This window comes from Schistocerca cancellata, chromosome 3, assembly GCF_023864275.1.
Source record: "Schistocerca cancellata isolate TAMUIC-IGC-003103 chromosome 3, iqSchCanc2.1, whole genome shotgun sequence".
In the NCBI taxonomy this organism is placed as follows: Eukaryota; Metazoa; Arthropoda; class Insecta; order Orthoptera; family Acrididae; genus Schistocerca; species Schistocerca cancellata.
The window spans coordinates 634300650-634319942 of record NC_064628.1 but is presented as its reverse complement, the minus strand read 5'-3'; the positions used below and the strand labels follow the sequence as shown (position 1 = coordinate 634319942).

The window sequence follows — 19293 nt, the reverse complement described above, 5'->3', positions numbered from 1 at the left end:
GTGTCATTAAATCATTGCACCTCTTTGGCAAGTTTTACTCTGTAGATAATGAAAGAAGTTTTGATGACACTATATTTTGTAAGATTACAAACATTAAGTTCTCATAGGAACCCCACAGAACCCTAAAATTTTTTTCTCATATTTTAGAAACAGCCTGGTATTACTCTACATAACTGTCATACTTTTACACATGTAAACCAAACAAGAAGTGATTTTATTATTCAGCATCAAAGAAATACTGGGTCATAGATAGAAGAATAGTTGTTATGATTTTAATATTTATTTATGGATAATAACTTGCAGGTGTGTTTTTGTGCAAGATGAAAAGGCACCAGCATTTTCAAAAAGTCATGAATTCTATGCAGCACAATTGAGAAAGAATCTGGTGTTGAATGTCCTCAAGAATGGTATTTGGGGTAGTTACAGACATATGCATCTTGATTCTGTTCTCAAGGACTCTGCCACTGCTCTGCAAGTTGAGCATGCTTACATCAATGCACTAACAAGAGGAGATCTTGCTAGTCTGCGGTGGATTGAAGGACCACTTACATATTACAGGTAAGCCACATTAGAAGTATTGAATAATATTTCATTTGAATTGTTTATCGCTCTTCAGTTCTGAAATTTCCGTGCACCAGATGCATGAAGGAATTACCATGATTTTCTACCTTATTACAAATATGAATTATGAAATAACGAAACAGTTTTGTTTTTAAGAGACCCATTTTTGTTTTGTGAATATATTTTTAAATTTACAACAATATGGAAACAATATATTGCTACTCACCACTTAGAGAAGGTGTTGAGTTACAAGCTGGCACAGTGATAAAGATTGCCAAATATTCAAGTTTTTGGACATTGAGGCCCAGCTGCAACGAGACATTGGCTCTTTGTGTTACTTCAGAACAAGGACTTTGTCCAAAAACTTAAAATATTCTGGCAGTCTTTATCATTGTGCCTGTCTGCAACTCAAAATCCATGTGTTGTGAGTAGCAACCTATCCTTTCCATATTGTTGTTATTCCATCCTGGATTCCCATTGTTGTATTTCCAAATTTATTTAGAACTTAGAACAATCACATTATTTTGCCCAGAATTAATTGTTTACTGCCAACATTTGTGTTTACTTAAACATTTATAAGCCTATGCTTTTTTTTCATTTCTAGGCCAGAAAGGTTCCCAGGCAAGGAGCTGTGTCATGTATATTACGCACCTTTGAATTTCCGTGACGTTATGTTGGCAACAGGGAAACTCCCTCCTGATGCTCTGCCTGGTGATCTTGCAGGACAGGTAACTTTAATATATGCTACCTTCTTCAGTTCATTATATCAAATGTCCATACTTCACTTCGTTGTCACTACCTTCTCTCACACAGGACTGCATTCTTGGATTGGAATTCTCTGGTCGGAATTCTGCTGGCAAGAGAGTGATGGGAATGGTTGCAGCCAGGGGACTGGCTACAACTGTGCTGGCGGATCCTGGTTTCTTGTGGGAAGTACCCGATAAGTGGTCCCTGGAGGAAGCGGCCACTGTTCCTGTCGTCTATGCCACGGTTAGTGGAGTTTTTGACAAGGATTCATATTTTCATGTTATTTAACTTCTTTATGATAACCTTTACTTTTTTAGCCCAGTGTTTACAACACACCATTTACAGGGTGATCTTCAGGAAGCAGACATTTTTAGATTGGCCTGATCCCCACTGTCAGCAGTAGGAGATGACAGTATATACATCAGTCACTTTGTGACTTTAATCAAATAGAAGATGTTAACCTTTGATTTGGGATAAATACAAGCTTTACCTTCTTTCTTAACAATGAACATCTTACTGTTCATTTGAAACCCATCAGTTTCCTGTAGGTCACCCTATAAAACAGTGTTTCACATCAATTTTTTAAATAAATTATTATTGTTATTCTGTTCCTTTCAAAAATACCTTGTTTTCAACCATATATGTGAAAATATTTAATGTGGAATAAATATGAGATTGGATTGTTGGTGTTTACAGAGCTATTATGCCCTTGTGGTAAGAGGTCAGATGCGTCCTGGTGATTCAGTGCTGATTCATGCTGGTACCGGAGGAGTTGGCCAAGCAGCTATTGCTATTGTACTGCATATGGGTTGCACTGTTTTCACTACTGTAGGTAGTGCAGAAAAGAGAGCTTTCCTCAAACAGCGTTTCCCTCAGGTTAGTATTTTAAAAACTTTTTCCCCAGTTCGATATAAAAAATAGTAGGTTTCAAAACAAAAAGCATTCTCGAGCTGATAAGAGAATTATTACTCACAAATTAAAGAAACTGGAATTTTACACCCTTCAAAGTAGATATGTATATAATACAGAATACTTAACGAATATGTGGAATTTGGAATGATGTTATGTGTATGCTGTACCAATTTGTTGGCATCTATATTAATGAAGTAATAAAAGTAAGTTCTTGTATAAGAGTTCATTATTACCACTATTTCAAATTTGAAATTCTTTTATACTTTGCAGCTAACAGACAAGAATATTGCAAATTCTCGAGACACAAGTTTTGAACAGCATGTTCTTAAGGAAACTGATGGTAGAGGTGTTGATTTGGTCCTAAACTCTCTTGCTGAAGAGAAGCTCCAAGCATCTGTTCGTTGCCTAGCTAAAGATGGAAGATTCCTTGAAATTGGGAAGTATGATCTCTCAAACAACAATCCTCTAGGTATGTACTATGAAATGTGTATAATGGGTTTCATTCTAAATACCTATGTTGCACTATTTAAAAGACTGGACCATTTTCAGGAATGGCATTTTTCCTGAAGAATACAACATTCCATGGGATCCTCCTAGATGCTCTTTTTGAATCTGATAGTGTGGCAAAGAAAGAAGTTTTTAGGCTAGTCACTGAGGGTATTAAGTCTGGTGCTGTGAGGCCTCTTCCTGCCACTGTGTACTCTGAAAATCAAGTGGAGCAAGCATTCAGGTATCAACAGTTGTTAATTATTATGGAAATCAGAATGATGTACAGATGCTGTCTGTCACTCTCATCTTCTCGACTGTGTTAGGCAACATACTAATTTCTTATGTTCTATAGATTTATTGGCTCTGGAAAACATATTGGAAAAGTTGTTCTAAAAATCAGAAATGAAGAAGCAGAAAAGCATGTCAAACCTATTACAAAGTTGGTGCCTGCCATCCCCCGCACATACATGAATCCTGAGAAAGTATACATTCTGGCTGGTAAGTAAATGTACTACAGAGTATTTCATTACAGAAATATTTGTTTATCCATTTTGCTATTATAAGGATTGTGTTCCTATGTAAGAAAAGTTCAGTTAATTGTACTATTAGAAGAAAAGTAGAGGTAATACCAATTCTAATGCAATGTGTAGCCTCATCAAAATGCAATTTATTGGCTAAATTTTTTAATAAGATTGTTGATTGATAAAATGAGAACCTGCCATTCTTTTTAAAAAATATTGAGTCTTGATAATATTACTTCACCGTGTCTGCTCATCCCTATGAGCTGATTAAACTAGGTGCAGTATGTCTGCACAGTATAGGAAAAGGTATATAAAATAGGTGTCACTAGAATATATGATAAATACAAATATAAATCAGGTCAGTGTAATTAGTTTTTAATCATGAGGCAACACAGTGGGTACAGAAATGTGTGTGACATTGGAATCTAATGTACGAAAATTACTGAGACTTAGTTGAATGGTTGCCAAGGAATTCATACAGTTGTACTGCCTATGCATCAACAGAAATAACTGAGGAGTTGCCCATCATTTAATCTCTGAAAAGCAAGTGCTGTCATTTACAACGTAAGAAACCATTTGTAGTCTATCTGAAATCTACATCTACATCCATACTTTTCAACAACTGTGAGGTGCATGCCGGAAGGTATGTCTCATTGTACCAGTTATTAGGTTTTCTTCCTGTTCCATTTACATATGGAGTGCGGGAAGAATGGTTGTTTGTATGTATGCCTCTGTGCGTACAGTAATTATTCTAATCTTTTCTTCATGATCCCTATGTGAGTGATACTTAGGGGGTTGTAGTATTTCCCTAGAGTAAAAAAGCCAGTTCTTGAAACTTTGTTAATAGATTTTTTGGGATAGTTCTATGTCTATCTCAAGAGTCTTCCAGTTCAGGTCCTTCAGTATCCCTGTGACAGTATCCCTGTGACCATTCATGTTGCTCTTCTCTATCTGTTCAGTATCCCCTGTTAGTCCTATCTGGTATGTGTCCCTCACACTTCGGCAATATTCTAGAACCCGTCGCCGAGTGATTTGTAAGCAGTGTTCTTTGTAGACTGATTGCACTTCCCCAGTATTCTACCAATAAACCGAAGTCTACCAACTGCTTTATCCGCGACTGAACCTACGTGATCATTCAATTTCATAGACCTACAAAGTGTTATACCCCGGTATTTTTATGAGTTGGCTTATTCCAACAGTTACTCATTGGTATTATAGTCATAGGACACTTATTTTTTTATTTTGTGAAGTGCATAGTTTTACATTTCTGAACTTAGGAGCTAGTTGCCAATCTCTGCACCATGTTGAAATTTCTTCTAGATCTTACTCCATATTTATGCAGCTTCTTTCAGATAGTACCTCATAGTAGATAAAGGCATCATATGCAAAAAGCCTGATTTTATTATTAATATTATCTGCAAGGTCATTAATATCCGACATGAACAGCAAGGGATGCAACACACTTCCCCCGCACACACTCTGGGGCCCACTCCATCCAAGATAACATGCTATGTCCTGCCTACCAAAAAGTCCTCAATCCAGTCACAAATTTCACTTGATGCCCCATATGATTGTACTTTTAACAATAAGTACGAGTGTGACACTGAGTCAAATCCATTTTGAAAATCAAGAAATGCTGCATCTACCTGATTACCTTGACCCAAAGCTTTCAGTATGTCAAGTGAGAAACGTGTGAGTTGGGTTTCAAAGCATCAATGTTTCCGAAATCCATGTTGGTTGGCATTGAGGAGGTTGTTCTGTTAAAAATACCTCATTATGTTTGAGATCAGAATATGTTATAATATTCTACAACAAATTGACATCAAGGATATTGGTCAGTAGTTTTGTGGATCACTTCTACTACCCTTCTTGTAGATGGGTGTGACCTGTGCTTTTTTCCAAGAACTGGGCATCGTTTTTTGTTTGAGGGATCTTCAATGGATTAGAGTTAGAAGATGGGCTAACTCGACTGCAAATTCAGTATAGAATCTGATAGGGGTCTGGAGCCTTTCTTTTTTTTAAAAAAAAAAAAAAAAAAAAAAAAAAAAAAAAAAAAAAAAAGAAAGGCTGTTTCTCAACACCACTGAAACTAATATTTTTCATTCTTCTTTTCAGTGGTATGAGGATTAAATTTGGGCAGGTCTCCTGGATTTTCCTTTGTAAAGGAACATTCGAAAATTTGCTTTGCTACCCTCGACTTCAGTTCCTGTCTCTTTTGCCAGGGATTGGACACTAACTTCGGTGCCACCAACAACCTTTACATGTGACCAAAATTTCTTTGCATTCTGTGAAAAACCACTTGACAATATTCTGCTACGATAGTCACTGAAGACATTATGCATTGCTCTCTTGACAGCCAAATGTGTGAGGGAGAATGAATGTAATAGAATATGCAGTGAAAGATTTTAGAGTTGACAGTGTTATTAGGTGAAGATAACTTAATAAAATGTAGGTCTTAACCATCAAGCATAAATCCTTAGAGAGACTACTGCATGAATATTTTAATACATGATTTGCTGTCTAAAAAATTGGTGGTAAGGTAGCTATGTTTTATTGTTGTTGTTTGAACCAGATTGATAGTCACTACCAGTCACTACGTAAACCTTTTGAGAAATAATTTCCATACAGTGAAATGCAGGAAGAGTTCTTCTAGTTAGGGTCACCTAAGCCATAAATTGCATTTCACTGCAGAAGTGTTCTTCAACGATTGCTTCAGCTGCTTTTCTTCAGGATGAGTAGATTTGCAGTTCAAAGAATTTGGAAAGTAGAAGAGTTAGTTATTTCAGCACTTCCTGTTGTAATGGTTTCAAAAAATGGCTCTGAGCACTATGGGACTTAACATCTATGGTCATCAGTCCCCTAGGACTTAGAACTACTTAAACCTAACTAACCTAAGGACAGCACACAACACCCAGCCATCACGAGGCAGAGAAAATCCCTGACCCCGCCGGGAATCGAACCCGGGCGTGGGAAGCGAGATCGCAACCGCACGACCACGAGATGCGGGCTGTAATGGTTTGGTGTTGTTGTTAGTCATGATAGAAGTCATGTAGAATGTCTTGTTATTTTTTTAATACATTTTTGTGACGAAATCTACGAGGTGCATTCAAGTTCTAAGGCCTCCGATTTTTTTTCTCCGGACTGGAAAGAGATAGAAACATGCGCATTGTTTTAAAATGAGGCCGCGTTCATTGTCAATACGTCCCAGAGATGGCAGCACCGTACGGCAGATGGAATTTTACCGCCAGCGGCGAGAATGACAACTGTTTTAAATACTTAAAATGGCGACGTTTTCCTTACTTGAACAGCGTGCAATCATTCGTTTTCTGAATTTGTGTGGTGTGAAATTCATCGACAGTTGAAGGAGACGTGTGGTGATGGAGTTATGAATGTGTCGAAAGTGCGTTTGTGGGTGCGACAGTTTACTGAAGGCAGAACATCGTGTGACAACAAACCGAAACAACCTCGGGCTCGCACAAGCCGATCTGATGACATGATCGAGAAAGTGGAGAGAATTGTTTTGGGGGATCGCCGAATGACTGTTGAACAGATCGCCTCCAGAGTTGGTATTTTTGTGGGTTCTGTGCACACAATCCTGCATGACGACCTGAAAATGCGAAAAGTGTCATCCAGGTGGGTGCCACGAATGCTGACGGACGACCACATGGCTGCCCGTGTGGCATGTTGCCAATCAATGTTGACGCACAACGACAGCATGAATGGGACTTTCTTTTTGTCGGTTGTGACAATGGATGAGACGTGGATGCCATTTTTCAATCCAGAAACAAAGCGCCAGTCAGCTGAATGGAAGCACACAGATTCACCGCCACCAAACAAAGTTCGGGTAACCGCCAGTGCTGAAAAAATGATGGTGTCCATGTTCTGGGACAGCGAGGACGTAATCCTTACCCATTGCGTTCCAAAGGGCACTACGGTAACAGGTGCATCCTACGAAAATGTTTTGAAGAACAAATTCCTTCCTGCACTGCAACAAAAACGTCCGGGAAGGGCTGCGGTGTGCTGTTTCACCAAGACAACGCACTCACACATCGAGCTAACGTTACACAACAGTTTCTTCGTGATAACAACTTTGAAGTGATTCCTCATGCTCCCTACTCACCTGACCTGGTTCCTAGTGACTTTTGGCTTTTTCCAACAGTGAAAGACACTCTCCGTGGCCGCACATTCACCAGCCGTGCTGCTGTTGCCTCAGCTATTTTCCAGTGGTCAAAACAGACTCCTAAAGAAGCCTTCGCTGCTGCCATGGAATCGTGGCTTCAGCGTTGTGAAAAATGTGTACGTTTGCAGGCAATTACATTGAGAAGTAACGCCAGTTGCATCGATTTCGTGTTGGTAGTTAATTAGAAAAAAAATCGGAGGCCTTAGAACTTGAATGCACCTCGTAAACCTGGATTGCCAGATGGGGATGTGAATTGCTGTCCTCCCAAATTTTAGTCCAGTATCTTAGCCCTGTGCCACATTGCATAGCTGAGAGTGCAGGGTCCTTCATTTTGTGTTTCTTGATAAATCTGATGTTGGCTCTTTCAGTAAATCTCTATGTTAAACTTACATTGTTTTATTGCCAAAAAAGCAACTTAGAAGGTCTGTTAGTTGTCTTCTGTGTATATAGACTTCAGAGTAAGGCTATAAATGACTTTTTATTTTTCTACAGGTGGTCTGGGAGGATTTGGACTGGAGCTTACAAATTGGCTGATCAGTCGTGGTGCTACTAATATAGTCCTGACGTCACGCAGTGGCATTCGCACAGGGTACCAGTCACTGTGCATTAGACGCTGGAGGGAAGCTGGTATTGTCGTGCATATATCAACAGCAGATTTCAGCAAGGAGAAAGGTGCTGAACAGCTCATCAAGGAAGCCACAAAACTTGGCCCCGTTGGAGGAATCTTCAATCTTGCAGCAGTAAGTATTAAGAGATGGTTTTCAAATAAGTCATAAAAATTGTTTTAGGTGTTTTTGAACAGCAGTGTTCTGATTTTTAAAGTAAAGTATTACTGTGTATCTTTCAGTTTATATTTCCTTCTTGATACAAATTGGTATTTAGTAATTAATCTGAAATAAAACCAAAAGTAATAGTAAACAATACCTTGGACTGCAGAACATAATCTCTATTGTAAGTGATGCTATGCTCATATGATTTTAACTCATAGTAATACCAGTATATGTTCAACAGGGGAGGGGGGGGGGGCGTACCTTCTAACTGTCCTCACAAAAGAAAAAAATACATAGTTTATTAACTGTTGTTGCTTTTGTTAACAACATACTTTCTAAAGAGGTACTGATGTGTAAATAGGGTCCAGAAACTTGAAATATTGAGTAAGTCATTCTTTGTGAAAAGTCAATCTACTACTACTTAAATTTTTTAATTAAATTAAAATGAAAGAAAAAATTTAAAACTATTACAGAATCTGCTAGAGTTCAATAGAAACATGTTTTTTAAAAATTATAAAATATGTTATACATGACTAGATTAAAATGTTTACAAAAGGCTTGTATGAGAAGCTTAGTGAAGTCGACTGTGGTGGTTGGGGAGGAAGGGGGGGGGGGGGGGGATGAAAGAGGAGGCTGCCTGATCGAATTCTGCACAGAACATAATTTAATCATCACAAACCCTCAATATAACAATCATGAATGAAAGCTGTATATGTGGAAGAGGTTTGGAAGCACTTGAATGTTTGACAGATCACATAAAGGTAAGACAGATTTTTGGTACCAGATTCTAAATTTGGAAGGCTTTTCCAGGATGAGATGTGTATTCTGACCATAATTTATTGGTTGTGAGCTTAACATTAAAACTGGTTCTTGGGACTTTCAGAGGGAGCATTAGGCAGTGATTGACTGAAACAGGGGAAAGGAATACAGTAGAAGGGAAATGGGCAGCTTTAAGAAATGAAATAATGAAGGCAAAAGATGATCAGTTAAGTAAAAAAAGATACAAAAAATCACTGGATATCGTAGGAGATATTGAATTTTATTGGTGAAAGGAGAAAATATAAAAATGCAACATATGAAGTTGGCAAAGAGGTATATAAATGTCTAAAAACTGAGACTGACAGGAAGTGCAATAGGGTTACGCAGGAGTGGCTAGAGGACAAGTGTAACTGTATCGATGCATATTTAACAAGGGGAAAGATAGATAACACCTACAGGAAAATTAAAGAGGTCTTTGGAGAAAAGAGAGACAGGTGTATGAATATCAAGAGCTCAGATGGAAAACCAGAACCAAGCAAAGAAAGGAAAGCTGAAAGGTAGAATGAATATATAGAGAAGCAATAGAAGAGAAATGAACTTAAAGGCAATATTACAGAAAGGGAAGAGGAAGTACATGATGGTGAGATGGGAGATATGATACTGCAAGAAGAATCTGGCAGAGCACTGAAAGGTCTAAGGAAACAAGGCTCTTGGAGTAGATGACATTCCATCAGAATTGCTGATGTCCTTGGGAGAGCCAGCCATGACAAAACTATTCCACCTAGTGTGCAAGATGTATGAGACAGGAGAAATACCCTCTGACTTCAGGAAGAATGTAATAATTCAGATCCCTAAGAAAGCAGGTGCTAACAGATGTAAATATGACCTACCTATCAGCTTAATAAATCGTTGTTGCTAAACATTGACACAAATAATTACAGAAGAACACAAAAATTGGTACATTCTGACCTAGGGAAGATAATTTTGGGTTGTAGAGAAACACTGAAACACATGAGACAGTACTGATCCTACCATTCATCTTAGCTGTTTGATTAAGGAAAGGAAACCTGCATTTATTGCATTTGTAAATTTGCAGAAAGCTTTTGACAATGTTGACTGGAATACACTCTTTAAATTTCTGAATGTGCCAGGGACCAAAATATTATATACAACTTGTACAGAATCAAAGACAGACAAAGGGCATGGAAGGGAAGCAGTGGTTTAGAAGGGGTGAGGCACAGGGGTAGCCCATCTACAATGTTATTCAGTCTGTACACTGAGCAAGTTGTGAAGGAAACCAAGAAGAAATTTGGAAAGGGAATTAAAGTTCAGGGCGAAGAAATAAGAAAATTGCAGTTTGCCAACAACATTGTAAGTCTGTCAGAGAGAGCAAAGGACTTTGAAGAGCAGTTAAATGGAATGGACAGCATCTTGAAAGGAAGATATAAAATGAACACCAATAAAAGCATAAGGATAATGGAATGTAGTTGAATTAAATCAGGTTATGCGTAGGGAGTTACATTAGGAAATGTGACACTCAAAGTAGTAGATGAGTTTTGCTATTTGGCCAAAGTAGAAAGGGCACAAAATGTAGAATGGTAATTGGAAGAAAAGTGTTTCTGAAAAAGAGAAATTAGCTATCATCGAATATAAACTTAAGTGAGGAAATCTTTTCTGAAAGTATTTGCATTTACTTTAGCCCTGTATGGAAGTGGATGACAGAGTTTAGACAAGAAAAGAATAGAAGCTTTTGACATGCGGTATAACAGAAGAATGCCAAAGATTGGGTGGATAGACCGTAAAGCTAATGAGTAGACACTGGATAGAATTGAGGTAGAAAACAAAATTGTGGCGTAAGATGACTAGAAGAAGGGACTGGTTGATAGGGCATATTCTGAGACATCAAGGAATTGTCAGTTTGGTATTGGAACAATATTGGAGAGGGTTTGGGGAGGTTAAAATTGCAGAGGGAGACCAAAAGAGTAGTATTGTAAGCATATTCAAATGGGTGTGGAGTGCAGTAATTTGGAGATCAAGATGCTTCCGCAGAATAGAGTAGTGTGGGGAGCCACATCAAACTAAACGAAAACATCAACAAACAGGTATAATGTAAAAGTATAAAACACACACATACACAGTATTGCTATGGTTAAATAATACAAAATTATGCATTAAGTAGGAGTCTTTTGTAAGCAGATAATAGTTAAGAAACCTTACTTGAAATCATTAACAGACATTTAGATAAAACTATGCTTTTTCCGCCCCCCCAGGTACTTAGAGATGCATTCATGGAAAACCAATCCGCAGAAAATTTTGAAGCAGTGTGTATGCCAAAAGTAACTGGAACTAAGAACCTAGACAAAGTTTCACGGCAACTATGCCCAGAGCTTGATTATTTTGTGACATTTTCAAGTGTATCTTGTGGACGAGGCAATGCTGGTCAAGCTAATTATGGTTTGGCCAACTCAGCAATGGAGAGACTTTGTGAAACTCGTCAGGCTGCAGGACTGCCTGGTTTGGCCATACAGTGGGGTGCAATTGGAGATGTGGGTCTAATATTGGAGACAATGGGTGATAACGACACTGTTGTTGGTGGAACTCTGCCACAACGTATGTCATCTTGTCTGGCAACCATGGATACCTTCTTGCAACAGCCATACCCAGTTCTGGCATCAATGGTATTGGCAGAGAAGAAAGGACGTTCAACAGATGCAGGATCAACTGTCGCACTTTTGGATGCTGTTGCCAACATTTTGGGTGAGTTGGGATATCATAATGTGTGGTCCGAAAGCAGAAATTTTGTGTGTGTGTGTGTGTGTGTGTGTGTGTGTGTGTGTGTGTGTGTGTGTGGTGATATATTGATAAAAATATACTTATTTTCTGTCACACACTTTTTAACTAAAACCTTTTTTATTTTACTGAAGTTCGTTAAATAATATACAAATACGTAAATACGAAATGACATGCATTATTGTCTCTAGTTGAGCTTAAATACTTCTGTTTCACATTAATAGATTTCATTTCACTGTTCTAGTGTAGCAAAGAAATTAAGTGCATAAAAACAATACAAGATAGTCAATATATTACTTTCAGAAACAATTAAGTTAACCTGTTTTTGTTTTTTCTTTTTCAGGCATCAAAGATGTAACTACAGTAAGTGCACAGACATCACTAGCAGATCTTGGAATGGATTCTTTGATGGGTGCAGAGATCAAACAAACGTTAGAACGAAATTACGACTTAGTATTAAGTGCACAAGATATTCGAAACCTTACATTCCAAAGACTCTCTGAATTGAGTAATTCCGGTGTACAAGGCAGTGTTTCCGATGCAAATGGGGCAGCATCTGTAGATTCGGCACAGGTATGTTCTGTAAATTCAGGCATTCTTAAATGATAAGGCAGATGGGTAGGTTTTCTATAATCTATTACTTTTTTTGGTGCACGGTCATCTCTTTCAGTGCATTCTAAGTGTAGTACTTATTATTAACACTGATGATGTACACCTGACAAATGGAGTCATAAAATCACTCTTTCACAATTTATAGAGGATGAAGGTAAAACTAAATTCTAGGAAAGAATAAGAGTAGAGAGAGAGAGAGAGACAGAGAGAGAGAGAGAGAGAATAATAATTGCAGAGAGCTAAAAAGCTGTGTTTTGCTTACTTTCCATTGCATGCTCTCTGACCTTCATACCCCCATTCTCTTTGCAACCTTTTCTGATAGGTCCTTGCACATTTGTCTTCCTCAGTAATGACGTACACACACAGGTAGGTGGAAGTAAGTCAAGAACCTTCGATTCTCTATCTAACTTTAGTTCTGACCAACTAGACATTTTGCTGTTACTTATTTTCTGACACTTTCACATTGCCTCTTTTGATTTTCACACAAGCCTTTTTAATTGTCATTTCCAATGATGTTCTTGCAAAGATTGCGGTCAAATATCATCTGAGTCATATTAAACTGAGGCAATAAGTTAACAGTGTTACATAGAAATTGAAACTTTCAGAGTATCCCACTACCTTTGTTGTAGCTTGTCTATCATCAGGAGCATCTTTGTCTACCTGTATCTTCAACGAAAGGACAGTAATTCCTGCTATGTATCAATTATCCTAAATAGCCATCAGTTGGCAGGCCTGCAAGTAAGGTGTCTGTGTAATATTCTCAAAAAAAATCTTATTATTGCAGTTCAAAACTAAATACCTCAAATTGGAAAAAGTGAGTTTAAAATTGACATATGCTTTTGACTTTTGGACAATTTTAAGTAAATGGCTTATCATTCCATGACAACTAGTTTTGGCTGGACATCCACAAGTAATTAAATTACTTTAGTGCGTTAAACATTACTTGTCACTCACTAATGTAGCTGTAGACAGATGCCATATTGAACTGAATCTGAAATGTTTGTCATGTCTCCAAAATTATCATCCATGTTACATAATACTTTGGTAACAAATAATGATTATTCCTTATTGGGACATTTATATTTTACTATTTCTTGATGTAAATTTTAGTTTTTGTTTTGATATTTGGTATAATAAATCTAGTTACTGTATTGCATGTCAGTTATAGTTTACATTTACAAAAATATTATGAAAGTTATAGAATTGCTACTCACCATATAGAGTAAATGTTGTGTCGCAGACAGGCACAACAAAAATACTGCTACACATTTGAGCTTTCGGCTAGAAGGCCATGTTCTAAAGTAGAAAACACACATATTCACATAAGCACAATTCGCACACATGACCACTGTCTCTGACCACTGATATCAGACTGCATACAGGAACTGCACCTGATGAGAGAAGCATTCTGTGTGTAGCGGGTTGAGGTCGGGGTGGGGAGGGGGAGGGTGAGTGCTGCTTGTCGGAGCATGAAGGGTTGTTGTGGGGACAGGGTAGGTGTACTACGTGCTGTCGGGTGGTTTGAAAGGGGGGGGGGGGGCCATGAAAGGAGAGAAATGGAGGGGGAAAAGACTAATGGGTACATTGGTGGAATAGAAGGCAGTGTAGGGCTGGAGTGCAAGCAGGGCCTGCCCCCACTCTACACTACACAGCCTTTTATTCCACCAATGCACACTCAGTATTTCCCCCTTCTCTCTTTTCTGAGCCCGTTTTCCCCAACCTGCCTCAAACCTCCCGATTCCTCCTAGCAGCCCTCTACCCCACCCCCCACCCAAAAAAAAAAAAAAAAAAACAAAAAAACAAAAAAAAAAAAACACTTTTGTTGTGCCTGTCTGCGACTCTTAATCTCCTCTACATGGTGAGTAGCAATCTATCCTTTTCATAATATTGTTGTTATTCTATCATGGATTTTCCATCATTTGACATTTTACCTTTATGGTTTCTCCACAGGTACAGTTCGAAAATCTAGAGGAATTAATGCCAAAGGATGTTCTGGTTCAGATGCCTTCCAAAGGAACACATGGCAAGAAAAATGCTATATTTATTGTTCATCCAATAGAAGGAGTTGTGACTGCACTTCGTGAACTAGCATCCGAGGTTTCACAACCTGTCTGGGGCCTCCAGTGCACTTCAGAAGCACCACTGGACTCAATCCATGAACTGGCCAAATTTTACTTAGAGGTATGACAAGTTAAATGTTTTCAGTGGTTTATTGATTTTAATTTTCTTATGTTAGTCAGCACTTTCTTTGTGGTCTGAAAAATACATTGGTATATTAATTTCAGCATTTTCCTTTTTCTCTTCTTGTTTCTGTAGCATGTGAAGAAAATTCAGTCAAAGGGTCCATACACACTTTGTGGGTATTCTTTTGGTGCGTGTGTTGCATTTGAGATGGCACTTCAGCTGGAAAATGCTGGCGAAGCAGTGTCGCTATTCCTTCTTGATGGCTCACCATCGTATGTAGCAGCACATACTGGCAACTACCGCGCACGCAAATCACTCGATCGAAAGGGAGAGGAATGTGATGCACTTACGTACTTTGTCCAACGTTTTGCTGATGTTGACTTCCAAAAGGTAGGTGCAGAATTTCACAGTAACAAGAATTACAATAATTTCATAGTATGTTATAAAAATAGTGTGTAGTATACATTACGAGAGAAATAGTGTTCTTTTGTCCTAAAAGCAGTCTTCATTTGGCTGTTTCTCAATATTATGATCTTATTGAATCATTGCATGGTAATTAAACAAAAAAGACAGAGGTATAGTAACAGCGACAATATAGAAAAGTTGAGCTATGGGAACTAAGCTATCTTTATGTAGAAGTGGGAGAGATATGAAAGGAAAAGGAAGTGACTGAATGCTATAACAGATGGTAGACAACAAATGAACTAACTAATCAGTGACCAGTATCACTAGACATACATATAGCACATATGGAAGAAATGAGCTTGAAAGTGAAATTGTAACATTTCAGTTTTGCACTAGAAGGTAACTGTACGAATGCTGTTTAACAATGGTCATTAACTTTAAGCATTTGAGATGTAGTTGGTAACTAACACATACAATTTATTACAATTTGTGAAACATTGGAAAAATGTGAAAGCGATTTCTGTAGATGTTAAGAACGTAAGGAGAAAATGTTTTGTTGCAGACGAGACAGGAGCTAATGGCACTGCCCACATGGGAGGCAAGACTGCAAAGGAGCACAGAGCTCCTTGCAGGTAATGTTAGGTATCCAGCAGAACAGCTTGCAAAGGCTGCAGAATCATTTTATCATAAACTGATGGCAGCTGATAAATATCAGCCCTCAGCTCAGTATGCAGGAAGTGTCACATTGGTACGTGCGAAGGACAATTATGTATCGCTTGGCGACGACTACGGCTTGTCAAAGGTATGCTGCACTTCTGTTTTGTTCTAAAGAGCATATCTCTGTTACTCCATGTCTGTCAGTTGTGGTACTGTTTCTTTTTTTTTTAATTGTGAAATATTTTCAGGTGTGTAAGAAACCAGTGAAGATCCATTCGCTTAAAGGAAATCACCGAGAAATCTTGTTTGGAGATTCAGCGAAGAAAGTTGCTGACATTTTATGTTCAAGTGCGTCACAGTAGACAGTTTGATAGGAAAGTACAGTGTTTTCCTGTAAATGATTAACTTTTGTCTAAGAATATGAATAAATACCAAGTTGGTAAATATTCATATGTAAGGCAGTGGAACATGTATCACAAAGTGATACAGAAACTTCATTCTTCGTGATCTGAAGGATGATGTACTACATTTGCCATCCATTTTAGAACACTTGTAGTCAGAAAGGAGGTTTCTGATCATTCTTCTTGTGCTTACACTGGTACTTCCACCACAAGAAATGAATATTCACAAGTGCTCTCTAATAGGATTTAAAATCTGTTTATTCTGTAGGTCTGTTGTATAGCTTGTTTGTGATAATTGCTGTGTTCAAAAATGTTGTGTATTGCCTTATTTATTTTTATAATGTGGATCATATTTTTCATTTAAGAGAAGAATGTGGAAATTAAGTGTGAATATAATCTATTTAATAATAATTTAACTACAAAGAACTTTCATTTTATAATAGCTGACTTGCCCTTAAGTCTTTCATATTTACATGTCATTCATTTAAACAGTGTTCTGCACATAGAACATAAAAAGTAAATTGTATGTTTGCACAATATTCAAATTTTGATAAACCACTGCACAAGTACTTCACCTGTTCTTGCATTTCTCGTAGTGAACAGATATCTGTATATAAAATTGATGTGATTTTTTTTTTCTACTAAAGAATAAAATATTGCCAAGAACTATGAGAGATAAGAATTTGTAGTTCATTTTTAAATTTAATCATATGTAGACTGCATAGAGCAGCCTAAAAATTAGCTTGCATCTTCATATTTCTGAAATGTGATAATCCTATATTTGTACAGTATATTTCTTTGTAAGAGTAGTAAATGTGTAAAGTTCCTTTTGTGTGTATACACTGAAAACAGATAATTTATTATGTATTGTAAATAAAATGTTGTCTATTAGACCTTACTTCCCCCATTCAGTTGACCCAGAACTGATTGAGTTTCTCCCACGCTGCATTTAAAGAGATTGTATAAAAGATTATTTGTTCTTTTTTATGTGATTTAATGTTTGTATGACTGTTGGTGTACAAATAATCTTAGTTAAATAAAATAGAACAACATCAGTATTCCATATTTTATACCTTCCCAAAGTCTCAGTGAATTTTGATGGAATTAATATGAGCAGGTGTAGTGTTTGAGAACTTAATGTTTCTTGTTTGTTGATACGAAGAGTCCTATGCTATACGTTGATCAACTTGCAGTAGGAAAGCTCTGACAGAATATAAATACTTAGGGAGTAATGGAGGACACCACTTACCAAAAAGCAGAAGCGTTCAGTCACTGACAAGCACACACAAAAAGGAAAGAAAACTTACTATCTTTCAGAGTAACTCTTTCTCGAGCTATAGTAGGTATACACGCAGAAAACACATCCCCATATAGACTTGCATATGCCCCTAAATGACACCAGCTGTATGCCCAATGCTAGTGCTGCAGTTCAGCAGGTGGATTAGGTTGGGTTGGGGTTTGTCGGGTAATGTGGCTGAAAGAGAGAGAGAGAGAGAGAGAGAGAGAGAGAGAGAGAGAGACAGATGGGAGGCAGGAAGAGGTGTTAGGGGGGTGGGTCGTTAGCAGCTTGCTGGCTATGAATGCTGGAGGGTGGGGTGGCAGCTGCATGGACTAGACACGCGGTGCGTAGGTATTGAAGCCAGTGTGGAATAGCGCATGCTGCAGACGATGTGGGTTGTGTGTGCCTGTTGACGACTCGAGACTTCTGCTTTTTGATGAGAGGTCTGTTTAACGCCCTAAGTTCCCATTAACTTAAGTTATTGTTAGTCTTAATGTAAGGTCGACTTCCTTTCCCACACTTCATATCTGCACAGTGTTAAGGGGAATAGATTGGCACCACCAGATTATGTACCAATGTGCCACTTCAGAGAGTTCATAGATTTTTTTCCCAGTGGAACTTAAGCTTGATGGATCTATCTGTACGGTGTGGTGTGATAGGACTACAGTCTAGCAGTGAATGGACCGTCTGTATGACATACTGTTAGTGTAAAACAGGCAATGATACTTAGTCCTTACTTTTCATGTAAGGAATTTTAGAACAGTTTCCCAGACCGCAGCGCCATCTGTTGTTGAAAATTGTAACTACTGTAATTTCGAAAGTTTGTCCGCCTGAAAATGTACTGTTGTCCCAAGCATATTGCAACAAACGGTGTATTTCTATCGCTGCTCGTTTAGTTTTTATTGCCGTTTCAAATATACCGGTCATTTTTGAAACACCCTGTACCATACCTGTGACTCACAGCAAGGGTGCTTACGAAAATTGAAGGAACACACACAGATAGAAATTGCATATATATTTCATGTTGTCTAAACAAAAACTTATCTATGTACTGACATATTTGTTAAGAATGTTCACTGCTGCAATGAATAGCAAACTAATGATACCCAATGAAACTATCGAACTATGTACAGCATTACAAAATTAGGACTTGTTAACTAAGAAAGCATCTCCATCAATTGCTTTCTAAACCTCCATTGTATACATATGCTTCTTCACACATTACTAACGCAAGTCTGATCCCTAAGAATAATATCAGTGACACAGTCACTTCCTCCTTTACTGCAGTACATATATTAGTCTTCTGCAGTAATGAGCAAAAAGAAGCAAAAGCAAAATTTTGTAGATCTAGCCCAACATGTATTTGGTGGTGTCATGCTTCCTATAATGTCTTTCAATTATAGTCTATCAGTACCATTGTGTCCAGGTTGCGACTGTATGGCAGGAATCCACGGCCTATGCATAGAGCCAGTAGTTTCTATTAGATATTGACTAATTAGTCCTCTGTGAGATTATAAAGTTGACCTTTTAATTAAATACGCAATACACCATATTGCCAGGAACACACATTTTTAGAGACCATTTATTCAACGATGTACATAACGAAGATCAAGGAGAAAACATAAACTACCACACATATAACACATCAAAAAGTAAAATATGAATGTTCCCAATACCCCCACAAGTTCTCGATGTCAATTCGTGAACTCTGAAAGTCCCACAGCTTGACAGCGCCACTGATGTTTACCTTTAGGCAGTGCCTTTGTCAAAAAATCAGCTTGCTGCTTATCGGTACTTACAGGTTTCAGACTGAATTTTCCTGTTTTAATTAAATCACGAGTATAGAGGTGCCTCACATCAATGTGTTTTGCTCGAGCGTGATGCACACCATTGTAACTCATTGCAATGGCACCTCTATTATCACAGCATACAATTACAGGTTTTTCACTGTGCATAACACACAATTCACGAAGCAATCCTTGAAGGTATACCGCTTCTTGCACTGCTGCTGATAGAGGCATATACT

General features: G+C 37.9%; 1 protein-coding gene across 2 annotated transcripts in view; it reads left to right on the top strand.

Annotated features, from left to right (window-relative positions):
• Positions 1–17046, top strand: part of LOC126175572 (fatty acid synthase) — an 86905-nt gene extending 69859 nt beyond the window's left edge. For both annotated transcript variants that reach the window (XM_049922429.1, XM_049922428.1), the window contains exons 23-36: positions 304–558; positions 1166–1289; positions 1375–1551; positions 2005–2184; positions 2491–2689; positions 2770–2950; positions 3062–3207; positions 7903–8150; positions 11210–11696; positions 12073–12302; positions 14292–14522; positions 14658–14915; positions 15493–15732; positions 15836–17046. In XM_049922429.1, coding sequence (XP_049778386.1) covers positions 304–558; positions 1166–1289; positions 1375–1551; positions 2005–2184; positions 2491–2689; positions 2770–2950; positions 3062–3207; positions 7903–8150; positions 11210–11696; positions 12073–12302; positions 14292–14522; positions 14658–14915; positions 15493–15732; positions 15836–15949 — 3070 coding nt within the window. In that variant the 3' untranslated portion in view covers positions 15950–17046. The remainder of the gene's footprint in view (positions 1–303; positions 559–1165; positions 1290–1374; positions 1552–2004; positions 2185–2490; positions 2690–2769; positions 2951–3061; positions 3208–7902; positions 8151–11209; positions 11697–12072; positions 12303–14291; positions 14523–14657; positions 14916–15492; positions 15733–15835) is intronic.
• Positions 17047–19293: the final 2247 nt, after the last annotated feature.